General features: G+C 39.2%; 3 protein-coding genes across 3 annotated transcripts; all 3 read right to left on the bottom strand.

Annotated features, from left to right (window-relative positions):
* Positions 1–252: 252 nt before the first annotated feature.
* LOC122009075 (dirigent protein 2-like) lies at positions 253–696 on the bottom strand. Its single transcript, XM_042565077.1, has one exon. It carries the CDS (start codon positions 694–696, stop codon positions 253–255), a length of 444 nt encoding a protein of 147 aa, XP_042421011.1.
* Positions 697–4360: 3664 nt separating this feature from the next.
* LOC122009066 (dirigent protein 22-like) lies at positions 4361–4894 on the bottom strand. The gene has a single exon (XM_042565066.1). It carries the CDS (start codon positions 4892–4894, stop codon positions 4361–4363), a length of 534 nt encoding a protein of 177 aa, XP_042421000.1.
* A 3383-nt stretch (positions 4895–8277) lies between these two features.
* LOC122009058 (extensin-like) lies at positions 8278–12174 on the bottom strand. Its single transcript, XM_042565054.1, has 2 exons — positions 12067–12174; positions 8278–8667 (listed from the first exon to the last, which is right to left on the bottom strand). The coding sequence occupies exons 1-2, from the start codon at positions 12172–12174 to the stop codon at positions 8278–8280; spliced, it is 498 nt and encodes a 165-aa protein (XP_042420988.1).
* Between the last annotated feature and the right edge of the window lie 1309 nt (positions 12175–13483).

Below are 13483 nucleotides of genomic sequence, written 5' to 3'. Positions count from 1 at the left end.
TCTATTTTGCTTAATTCATTAATAGAATTAAGGAGGCATGTATACAAATTTCGTTGTAGTACTTTAAAGTTTTTCTATTTCCTGTCTACAACGAATTCTCCACAATATTAATTAATTGTCGCTTGAACAAAAGTCACATGAGTCAGGAGCGATGGATTATTGAGAAATGAAATTATCGTATTACATATAATTAAAGAATGATCAAACATTAATGTTGAGCTTCTAATTAATTGCATGCACGGTACTCATTAATTAGCGAAAGGCGATATAAGCGTCGAGTTGTCCGGTGAGGGTTGTGTTGGTGGCATGAACTTCCGTGGTCAACAAGTAGCCTCTGGCCAGCCGGAACTTTCCGGTGCCGCCGGTGATTGTCCGTTCGAACACAGTCCCCAGCGGGGCGACAGGGAACAACCCCTGCAGGGAGAGGGAGCTGCCGTTGTACTTGCCGGCTGTGAACACCAGCTGGAAGTTAGTGAGGCCGGAGTTCTCTGCCAAGCTCGACCCGACTCCCATTCCCTGATTCCGACCGATAATAGGCGAGTCGGGCTCGACCCCGGCTCGGAGAAGGTTGTCGTAGACGATGACGTTGCCGAATCCGGCGCCGGAGGTGGAGCTGGTGCGCTCCACTGCGTAGACGACGGTGGCGTCGGGGCCTGAGCCGAGGATCCTCTCGTGGTTGTAGAAGCGCAGGTGCATGCATGTAGCCGTTGGGATTGGAGGAGGCAGCGGCGGCAGCGAATAGGAGGAAGAAGAAGAAGAAGGAAGTACTGGAGGAAGCCATTAAATAGTTATATGGATGCAGATGTGCAGCAACTAATTGAATTGCAAATTAAGCTTGTGAAAAAAGGACGAAATTAGTTATCGATGATGAAGTAGATTGCAATGCAGGGCTGTTTATATAGAGGAGAGGCATGCATGGGAGAGATACATATCTATGGAGCATATGCTGAGTTGACCTAGTTCCAATATGTTAGTGTAAGATATCAAGTCAACGCCGTCTTTGAGTAATCGGTCTGACATCGACCGACGCGTTGTGTAGATATAGAGTTGACTCGAATCGGTCTTTGGTTATTGATGGATATAGTCAAATGTTGGTGGTTATTCGACCACTGACACGCGGAAACGGGTCGAATACGCTGCTGATGGGCTCAACTCCATTGAAAGAGCCTTTTAATTCAAATAAATTCCCGAAAATTATGAAGTAAAGTTTGTTGCCATCAAATTCATGAAATCATCCATTTGTGGTAACATCTAAAAAAAAAAACCAGCTTGTGATGGCAAGTAAAAAATTTAAACATGGGACAAAGTAAAAAAGGGAATTGTGCAAGAAATTCTCGCCGAATAATTATCGTCAAGATATTTTTTTCAAATATCATAATCTCATGTAAAAAGATTGAAGAGTACATTGTTGGATTTGAGAATCTCACGACGAGGTGTGATATGGTAGAGTCGGAGGAACAATCTATTGCTCAATTTCTTGAACTTCTATATGAGATTAGAAATATTGTCTAGCTACAACTATATTAGATTTATAATGATGTATATAAGTTGGCTCTCAATATGGAAAAACAACAAAAAGAGTTAAGACGGTTTGATGGTCGTTTCTCTTCAAGTGGTGGTACTTCTAACCGAGGGAGTGCATCTACTTTAAATAACATAACATCATCAAAAGCAAATCAAAAAGATGGTGCAAACAAGGAGAATAATGCAAGTTTTGTTAAACCAAATGGTCCTAACAATCAAAAGGTATGTTTCAAATCCAAAGGTTTGGGACACTTTGTTGCAAATTGTCCAAATTGTAGGATTATCACTCTTGTCGAGAAAGAAGCCGATGAGGAACCTTATAAGACAATATCTATCTACAATGAATCCGATAAAGAAGAAAAGATTACTTATAAAGATCATAGAGAATCTTTGGTAGTATGGCGTAACCTCGATCAATACTAATTATGTTGAAGATCTGCCATGGTTTCGTAATAATATCTTTCACACTAAATGCACTTCTTATGATAAGTGTGCAATATCATCATTAATGGAAGAAGTTATGAGAATGTTGTGGTTACCACAATAGTGAAGAAGTTGAAAATAAAAACCAAAGATCATCTTCAACTTTACAAGCTATATCATGACTTCAAAAGGGTAATGAGTTGAAGGAAACTCAAAGATGTCTTGTTCAATTTTCTATTAGCAATAATTATAAATATGAAGTTTGGTGTGATGTTATTGCTATGATGTGTGGTATTTGTTTTTTGGTAGACCTTGGTAATTTGATTAAAAAAAAACTCATCATGACGGCTTTAAGAATACTTATACTTTTATTAAATATTGTGAGAAGATTAGTTTGGAGTCAATTATGGTGGAAAATATTCCTAAACCTTATGGAAATACTTTATTCTCCAAGTCTCAAGTGAAAAAAATAATTTGTGAATCTGTTGAGGCATTTGCATTGGTAGTGTTAGAAGAAAATGAAGAAGATCATGCTATCCCTTCACAAGTTTAGCCTCTTTCTTCAAGAATTTCAAAATGTGGGTGCTTGGAGAAATTCTCCCAGGACTCCTTCCAATGAGAAATATTCAACATCACATTGATTTAGTCCCCAACGCTTCAATTCCAAACAAGTCATCCTATCGAATGAGTTTTAAGACACATGAAGAGTTACAAAGACATGTCCAAGAAAGTAAGAACCCTTGTGCTATCTTGACCCCTTCTTGTACCAAAGAATGATGGTTCATAGTATATGTGTATTGATAGTAGAACAGTGAACAAAATCACTATTAAATATTGCTTTCCTATTCTCCGCCTAGATGATATTTTCAACCAACTTCATGGTTTAAGATCAGTTTCAAAATTAACCTTCGCAATGGTAATCATCAAATTCATATGAGACCGGGAGATGAATGAAAATTTGCCTTCAAAACAAGGGATGGTTCTATGAATGGTTGGTTATGTCATTCAGTTTTTCTAATGCTCCTTCTACTTTTATGCGGCTTATGAATAATATTTTTAAACCATTCATTGGGAAGTTGTTATCTACATTGATAATATTCTTGTGTATAGTGCTAGCCTGAGGCAACATTTTGAAGATCTTCTATAGATTTTTGAATTACTATCGAAGCAAAAGTTGTAACTTGAAGAAATATCATTTCTTCACATATAGCTTAATTTCTTGGGCTATGCTATTTCCTCGGATGACATAGATGGATGAGGATAAAATTAAAGTTATTTCGAGTTGGCAAACTCTTAAATCTATTCGTGATATCATGGCTTAGCTTCATTCTATTGCAGGTTTATAAAATAATTTAGCATAATTATTGCACCTATATATAATTGAATATTTGAAAGGTTTCAACTTCAAGTGAGCGGAGGAGGCACAACAAAGTTTTGATATTCTTAAAAGAAAGGTTACAAAAGCTCCAATATTACAACTATCAAATTTTGATAAAGTATTTAAACACTACACTAAAAATGACTTTTTGTAACTTAACATCAGCACACGTTAAAAGCATGCTGTGGATAATATAATTCACAGCGCGCGCTTCCTGTGTACGCTGTTAAAATTAAAGTAGATTGTGATTTTTCAAATGTGAGAATTGGCTGTATTCTTTGCCAAGAAGGTAAACATATTACTTTCTTAAGTGAATGTTGAATTATTCTCGACGTAATTATTTTACGTATGACAAGGAGTTCTTTGTCATCATTCAAGTATTGGATTATTGACAACATTATTTTTTTCTCGGATCATAAAGCATTGAAATATTTAAGTACTTAACAAAAATTGAACCCTCGTTATTTCAAAGGGGTTGAGTTAGTACGAACCTTTAACTTTGTTATCATGGTGTTCTTAATCATGTAGCGGAGGCTCTTAGCCGACGACACATTTTATTATCTATTTTGCAATTAAAGATAATTAGATTTGAGGTGATCACAGATTTCGACATGAATAAAGCATATTTTAATAAAAATTGGGAAGAATGTGTTAAAACTTCATTCAAACTCTTCTAATTGATTATTCACAATGGGCTTCTCTTCAAATACAAATTATGTTTATGGACAATTAGCTCACTGTCTTGCTGGACATATATAAATTGGCAATTAGCAATTGGCATGGTACGTACGTATTCAAATCAATTGGAGAGTTATTGCAAATTAAATATAATTACATTGGGCTTGTAAAACAATACATAAAATAAAGATAAAGCGGAACTAATTAATCATATATCATTATTTTTTTCTGCTGGTACAATTTAGAGTGACTTGAGAAGATGAATTTATTTTAATATATATATCTAAATAAGTACGGAAAATAATGAAATACATATATAAATTTTATTATTTAAGCATGCAATGGCTTCCACTGATTTCAACGGAAGGTGACGTAAGCGTCGAGTTGTCCGGTGAGGGTTGTGTTCGTCGAATGAACTTCAGTGGTCAGGAGGTAGCCTCTGGCCAACCGGAATTTTCCGGTGCCGCCGGTGATGGCCCGTTCGAACAAGGTCCCCAGCGGGGCCACCGGGAACAACCCCTGCAGGGCGAGAGAGCTGCCGTTGTACTCGCCGACGGTGAAAACCAGCTGGAAGTTGGTGAGGCCGGAGTTCTCGGCCATGCTCGACCCGACTCCCATGCCCTGATTCCGACCGATAATAGGCGAGTCGGTCTCGACCCCGGCTCGGAGAAGGTTGTCGTAGACGTAGACGTTGCCGAATCCAGAGACGGAGGAGGAGGTGGTGCGCTGGACTGAGTAGACGACGGTGGCGTTGGGTCCGGAGCCGAGGATCCTCTCGTGGTTGTAGAAGCGCAAGTGCATGTAGCCGTTGGGATTGGAAGAGGAAGCAGCAATGGCGGTGGCAAAGAGAGCAAAGGGAAGGAAGAAGAAGAAGAAAGAGGAGGATGCCATTAATTAGTTATGGATGCAGATGTAGTGACCGATTGAACTGCAAATTAAGGTTGTGAAAAAAAAAAAGAAATTAGTTATCGAAGATGAAATTTGAATATTTGCATGCAGTAGATTGCATTGCAGGGCTGTTTATGTAGAGGAGAGCATATGCTGCATGCGTTGACCGTCTCTTAATTTGATGCGGTAAGTAGAAGGTCAACGCCGTCTCTGAGTAATCAGTCTGACATTGAAATAATGATTAAATAATGATTGACCGACGCGTTGTGGATATATAGATTTGACTCGACCCGATCAAAAGTTGCATCGATGGTTATGCCAAACAGACCAACTTCTTCTTTTGGACGACCAATTAACTTGGAATTTTGTTTTTGATACGCGGAAACGGGCCGAATACGGTACTCGTATATATATATATATATATATATATATATATTCTATCGTTTTTCTTAATTGTTATTTTTTTCCTCACAATAGTAATGAGATAGCCTCCTTTTTCCACGTAGATAATAGTGAATATCTTTCTATTTTTCACGTTTCTTTCTTTCTTATGTTTCAGCCAAATATCAATCTGTTTGCATGGTGGCTATATATTAACTTTTAGAATTAATTGGATGTTTTTAATCTTGTATTCTTTAATGTTTAAATGTATCGATGAATTCGTAAGCTGTTTTTTTATTTCCAATTATTCAATGTGATATGATTTTATAATCATCTATATATCTGAAATTTTACGTCAATAGATTGGGCGATTGGCAATTAATGGAATGATGGTACGTTGGGTTTTTGTAGAACCATAATCTTTTCCAGCACACTTTGAATTAACTCGCGAAAGATGAGTTTATTTTAATGAATAGGAGAATCCATTCAGCACATTTACACACGAAACGTATATTCGTGCGTGAAATGAGAATTTTAATGCAAACGAATTTATTTTAATCATATTTGTGTATGGGTAATGCTAAATGGTCAGAATCTGGTCAGTCAGAATCAATACATGCAAATGTACACATGAGTATTTTAGTAATATCATCTATGTACATTAATTACATGTATGTACATGCATACATTCTAATTGGAAGATAAAAAATTCTAGCTGGTCAGATTCTGGCCAACAAGAATTACCGTTCGTGGGTAATGCTAAATTGCCAGAATCTGGCCAGCTAGAATCAATACATGCAAGTGTACACATAGGTATTTTAGTAATATCATCTGTGTACATTAATTACATGCATGCATTCTAATTGGAGGATAAAAAATTCTAGCTGGTCAGATTCTGGCCAACAAAAATTACCGTTCGTGGGTAATACTAAATGGTCAGAATCTGACCCGTTAAAATTAATACATGTAAATATATATATGAATATTTTAGTAATATCATTTATGTACATTAATTATATGCATGGGTATATGCTGCAAATGAGAATCCATGCAGCCGATTTAATTACACAGGAAACGTACATGACCCACCCACTGTATTAAATAAGAAATTAAAATTCTAATAATGTCCACCAATATATATATATACAAATTAATTGGAGCTCTATAGGTAGCAGGTCCTCAACGTTACTAGCTCGAGTCAAACCGATTCACATAATTTTGGAATATGAAGTTCAACGTCAAGTGTCACATCTTATTAATTAATTAATCGCAGCCAGGTAGTTTATACACTTCCTATCCCGATTAATTCCTTGATTCACTAATTAATGAATACAATATAAAGAGATAAAATATATTTCCCTTTAATTTGAAACGGAACGCGAGTAACATGCGTCCCATGCTTCATTTCCCATTTTCTCTGCATCTTCATTACTTTTGTCCCCATTTTATCTCGTATTAATCATTATTCCATAAGTTAGTAGTCGTCCGTCCGTGATTTACTTTCTTTATATTTATCCTAAGATATATTGACAGAAATACTAGGGACAATTGTACCACTCCTTTTAAAGTAAAGATCAATATCTTAAACATCCCGTAACTATATGACTTGTTGAAAAGATATTCATTAATTATTTTGTTGAAAAGAGTACAATAGTAATTAAAATTGTTTTTTATTTTGTTATTTTCTTCCGCTTGATCTTACGATCTTATCACTTAATAGTAATATATACTCAGTAATATATATGCTTTTTTTAAATGTTAGTGTTGTTAGGTGGTGTTTGGTTATTTCTTAGTAATCGGATGGGAATAAGAATCATAGTATTATGAATGGAAATAGGTATGAGCATGTATATCATTTTTAAAAATAATATTTGTTTCGTTGAATATTTTCTATCGGAATAAATTAAAATTTTTCTTTTTACCCTTAGAAGAAAATAAGAGAAAAAAATAACATGAGAGAGAAAGTGAAAACCCTAAAAATTAAAAATAGAAAAATGTAAAAACCCTAAAAATAAAAATAAAATAAAATAACTTAAAATTTTAAAAATTAAAAATTAAAAACATAAAAAAACTAAATAAAAAAAAATATATAAATAAAAAAAATGTGAAAATATAGTAAAATAGAATAGAGTTTAAATAATAATAATAATAATAATAATAATAATAATAATAATATTATTATTATTATTATTATTATTATTATTATTATTATTATTATGTATAGTTGATTTTGTAACTAAGGGTAATCTAGTAAAATACTAAACTAGGTTATTCATTAAAACCTCAAACAAACATGTTTTTGTTGTATTACCTATATTAAACCAAACAACATTTAATTATATTTTATTCTTCATAATCTTAATTATGTGATTATCATAATTAAAATTATACATAATAAATTGAACCAAACCTAACTTTAAAAGACACATCAATATCTTAAACAACCCGTAACTATATGACTTGTTGAAAAGAATATATTCATTAATTATTTTGTTGAATAGAACAATGGTAATTAAAAATTTTATTTATTTTGTTGTTTGTCAATAAAATGCAATTTTCTTCCGCTTGATCTTATGATCTTATCACTTAATAGTAATATACTCAGTAATATATATGTTTTTTTTAATATTAGTGTACTTAGGTGGTGTTTGGTTATTTCTTAAGAATTGAAATGGGAATGAGAATTATAGTATTATGAATGAGAATGAGCATGAGCATAGATATCATTTTTTAAAAATAATATTTGGTTGGTTGAATATTTTCTATCGGAATAAATCAAAATTTTCTCTTTTTTACCCTTAGGCTACGTTTGGTTGGATGTAATGTAATGTAATTAAATTTGTAATGTAATGTAATATAATCTTGATTACATTACTACGTTTGGTAATATAATGTATGTAATCTTTGATTACAAGGATGATTACATTCTTTTGTTTGGTGTCTATTATTTTTTATAAGTAATGTAATTCGTAATATTATTAAATGACAAAAATATCCTGCAACCTCTACCGACGACCGCTGTACCTCCGTCGGAGCTTGTAACAACCAGTCGTCGCCGGCGACGGCGGCGGTGGTTGCCGATAGTGGTCGCCGGTGGCGACCGGCTGTGGTCGCCGGTAGTCGTCGGCCGGCTGCCGGCGGTGGGCGTTAGCGGTGGCCACCGCCGGCGACGTCCGGCGGTGGTCGCCGGCGACGTCCGGCGGTGGCCCCCGGCGACGTCCGGCGGTGGTCGGCGGCGATGGCCGGAAGTGGTGGTCGGCGACGGCCGGCGGTGGTCGCCGGCGACGGCGGTGGTCGCCTGTGGTGGTGGCCGGCGGTGGTCGCCGGCTGCAGGCGGCGGCCCGGGTGGCGGCGAGCGGCGGCCGCGGGTGGCGGCGAGCAGCGACCTCGGTGGACTAGGGGTATATTCGACATTTAAATTTTGGTTAAATGGTGACCTCGTAATGTAATCGGATTACATAATATTTGTTTTGTAATCCAAATTACAAAACTTCACTACCTTTTGTAATCCAGATTACATTACATTACGAGTTTAGAATTATACCAAACAAATTAATCAACCGTGTAATGTAATCCTGATTACATTACAGGACAGATTACGGCGTACCAAACGTAGCCTTAGAGAAAAATAAGAGAAAAAATTACATGACAGAGAAAGTGATGAGAGGGAGCATGATGAGAGAAAATACGGAGAGATAAAATGTGATAAGAGAGAATGAAGAGAGAGTAAGTGTGATGAGAGAAAATAAGGAGAAAGTGTTTATGTGATAAGAAGATTGAGGAGAGAAAATATGATGAGAAAATATTGTTGGTGCGGGAAGCATCCGACGATCGAACCTTAGTTTTGATAATGGTAAAGGATTCAAAGTTAAGTTAGTGTGTGATCTAACATGTTTGAATGAGTGTTTCAGGAAAGTCCTAGCTGCGGTTAGGCAGGTGAAAAACCCTAAAGGGCGGAAACCTTAGGTCCTAGGGGGCGGTAACCCTAGGTGGAGGAAAACCCTAAGGGGCGGTAACCTTAGGTCCTAGGGGGCGGTAACCCTAGGTGGAGGAAAATCCTAAGGGGTGGTAACCTTAGGTCCTAGGGGGCGGTAACCCTAGGTGGAGGAAAACCCTAAGGGGCGGTAACCTTAGGTCCTAGGGGTCGGTAACCCTAGGTGGAGGAAAACCCTAAGGGGTGGTAACCTTAGGTCCTAGGGGGTGGTAACCCTAGGCGGAAAGTCCAGTCGGTCTGGAGGACCGGACTGGCATTAGGTAATCTCTCCTGAGGGGAGTAGGTGAGGACGCGTTCCCCGTAGAGGGAACAGTAGGCGTCGGGTCGACCTAGGATTTCCGGTTGGAAATCCGAAGTCAGACCCGGACAGTCCGAAGACTGTCGTTTATTCTTTACTATGTTTTATCAGATTCTAACGCTGTCTTGCAGGGTATTTTGCTCGGACTAACCTTGTTTTGCAGGTGAAGAACCTGCTGGAAAAAGGGAGGTCCGGGCGCCCGGGACCAAGTTGTTGGGATCTTAGATGGCTAGAGGGGGGTGAATATCCTCCTTGAAAACTTAAACACAATCTTTCTTAAAGAAAAACTTGTTAGCTCAGCGGAAGTAGAAAACTAAAACGAAGGAAGAAAAACACACACAGCAGACATAAGGATATACGAGGTTCGGGGATAACTTGCCCCTACTCCTCGGCGTGTCCGTAAGGAGGACGACTCCTTGATCTTTCGGTAGATCACACCCCGGACAAAATCCGGCTAAAGATGTCTCCTTCTCGGTGGAGCAACCTCTCAACAGAGTCTCAGTTGATTATAGAATTAAGCACAAGACTTACAGTGGCTGAGAAGAATAATCAGATGAGCTTACAGCTACGCGGAGAAAAAACAGAGCAGAGAGCGCACAACGACCTTCTTAGCAAGGAGCTCACAGCTTCACCAACTTGCTTTCTCAAAGGATTGATCGAAAAGAAAAACAGAGAATACAACCCTATTTCTGAACCTCTCTTCTTCCTTCTTATGCCTCTCTGCTTTACTGGCTCGAATCACCGCCGCCTGCAGAATCGCTGCTGCCAACAAGGCGTAGCCAATCACCTCTCCTCCTCATCTGGTTCTCTGAACCCATGCCAATGGAAATCACTGGCGTCTCTGGATACGAACCAATAAGTAGAGGTCAAACTGAGCGCAGCCCAATCGCAATCAGATTCGCCAGTGAACGTTGATGCCTCAAATGCATCTGTTGCAGCAAATCACAGTGAAAAGAGCACTTGTCTTCTTCTCTTAATGAAGCTCAATTTGAATTCAACCATGAGAGTGTGACCTGCAATCTGCAAGCTAAAAAGACTCACAGCAGATGGTTAAAAACAGATGGGTGAAAACAAATACGACAATCGGAAAAAGTGCATGCAAAACAAACAATACCGTGGGTTGGTCTGCAGACCGATCCACGATGACGATCAGTGCCCCGCGTACCAGACTAACTTGATCGGTCCCCGGATCGATCGATGTCGCTCTTTCCAAATGCGCGCAGCTTCTGATGGACCGATCAGATGTCGCTCTTCCCAAGCGCTTAGCCTCGATCGGTCTCCGCATCGATCAAGAAATCATGAGACATCGATCGATTTGATCAGATCGACGCAATCGCCGAGCCATCGATCGATTCTCGATCGGTCGCCGCACCGATCAGGTGTCCAGCCACCGATCGGTCTGCCGACCGATCCAGCCTTCGCTCAGCTCCGAGCCCTCTGACCTAGTCCGGAGAAACGAGCTCCCTAGCCCTCTCCGACTTCATCTGGTCCTAGAGAACGAGCTACCGAGCCCTCTCTGACTTCGCATGCCAAGCTTCCTTCTTGGACTTTTCAACACCAGATGTCCGATCACCCTTGATCCATCTGGATTTTCCCTTGTCTGACTTCACTCACCAGGACTTGCACCTAGCTTCACTCACTAGGGTTTTCACCTGGCTTCACTCACCAGGATTTCCAATCTGCCTCGCTTCACTCACCAGGACTTTCAATCTGCCTGGCTTCACTCACCAGGACTTTCCAACTGCCTAACATCCTAGTTAGGACTTCCTCAATCAGGTCAACCAAGTCAACCTAGATTAGTAATTAATCTGAGTTAAATATCTGATACAAACTTAAATCAGTGTCAACAGCAAAACAACATCCAGGTCAGACTGTATCAACAATCTCCCCCTTTTTGTTATTTGACAACATGATTTAAGTTTAGATCAGAAATGCTCATATACCCATAATTTTTAGGGAAATCAGGATCCTCCCCCTAAGACGGATATGCCTTAGTTATCTTCTCCCCCTTTTTCATATTGACTCGATGAAGTCAATTCATCACTTAACTTAACTTAGTCGAATAGGTGCGAATTAGGTAAGAGGATTCAAAAAGACTCAAAGTCATCCTCTCCCCTAAAATCAACCTTTCATTCATTTCTAAACTTAGTTATCTTTTTCTAAACTTAGTTATCTTCTCCCCCTTTGTAAAACACCGAAAAGGTGCGAATGGGGTGATAAGATTCAAAAGACTCCCCCTTAACCCATACTGTCTTGCACCTAGAGTTCCCTCTAAGTGTATAATATGACAGTAAGAAAAAGATAATATACAATCAAGTCATGGCATAGGAACAGCATATTAAGATGAACTGAAGCATAAGGAAAAACGAGAAATGGACAAATGAATAGCAAAAATATATGAGTAGCATAAGTATCCAGGTCAGACAAAGATATCCAACAAATATCATCCAACATACAGACAGGCAAAATAACACATAGAATGTATCAATCAATATCCTCAACATGAGGAAACTCATCATCATCCGCGGGAGGCTCGTAACCCTGAGGCGGCATACTGGAGCTCGAAGGTGGATGGCCTGAGTAATGCTGTGGAGGTGGGTAGTTGGCCATCCAGCCCAGAAGCAGCTGCTGCGTCACCAGCTGCTGACTGCGTAGATCATCGTAGCGCTGGTCGATCCGAACGCGCAGTCCATGGAGCTCAGCAGCCAGCGGCTCATCGTGTCGATCAGCAGCAGGAGGAGCAGCAACAGGAGCAACCTGTCGTGGAGGTCCCCGTGGTAACTCACCTAGTGCTCTTCCATCCTTCCACCGAACATCCCCATTTTGTCCTATGATTCCAGACTTGGAAAATGCCCGCTTCCCAAGTCTGCAATCCTGTCTGACCATCTTCACTATCCTACCCTTAGACACATCTATCTGAAGGGTCTCGAGCCAATCGGTAATTATATGCCCATAAGGCATATAAACGGTGGAGCTGCTAGGCTGAGAATAGGAGATGATCGAAGAATAGATGCTGGACATAATGTCAAAGTCGAGACGCCGACGCAAACCATAAAGCATAAGACAATGATATGGTCGGATCTCAGATAATGGTTTAGATGTGATAGGTAGAAGGCAGTTCGTGACAATCTTATAAAGAATGTAGTCTTGAGGAGATAATCTCAAGGCTGCAAAAGTAGGGAAGTCAACATCTAGCTCATCTAGTCCATCCGGTCTAGGGTGTCCGAAGAAATACTCATAGATGGAATCAGGTGAGACATCAAGTGGAGGAAGTAATGACTCTGGTAAATCAGGATAGATGGGAAAAAGATCTCCTGAACACATCCGACAACCTAGATACCCAAAGAATTCTCTGATGGAGAAATCGATAGTTCTTTTAGCGACTCGGGTTTTATAAACACCATCACCGCTCTGATGAAGATTGTTATCGAATTTAGAGACTAGATCACAGTTGATGTCCCTTTCTAGGTAGACTACCGAGTCAAGGTTATAATAGGCTAGGGTTTCTAATACAGAGGGACAAAATTCATCCATGTACTTTCGATCCACAGATCGACATGGAAGCAGTTTGAATGTCCTCTGTTGAAATGCTTGCTCAAACTGGCGGTTCGGGAATCTTGACGAAGAGGAAGGTTGAGGTCGGGAGGGTGCATGGGACTTGGATTTCTCAGGTGACTTAGATTTAGAGGTCCCTTCACCCACTACTTTCTTTCTAAGGTTTAACAAGTGGTAAAATGGGGCAATGAGTGAGCACCGGAGCCACCAGCACAACAAAAACATATATGGTTAGAAATGAAACCGAACTACCAACGTTCTAGAGAGGTAGAGAGTTACCTTGGTGCCATTGAACTTTTGGCTAGAGTTTCGGAGAGCTAGAGCTTCAGCTAGGGTTTGGCTAGAGGTCCGCGTGCAACGAGAA

Source organism: Zingiber officinale, chromosome 1A, assembly GCF_018446385.1.
Source record: "Zingiber officinale cultivar Zhangliang chromosome 1A, Zo_v1.1, whole genome shotgun sequence".
NCBI lineage: Eukaryota > Viridiplantae > Streptophyta > Magnoliopsida > Zingiberales > Zingiberaceae > Zingiber > Zingiber officinale.
The sequence above is the reverse complement of the archived record's forward strand: the minus strand, read 5'-3'. Positions and strand labels throughout refer to the sequence as shown.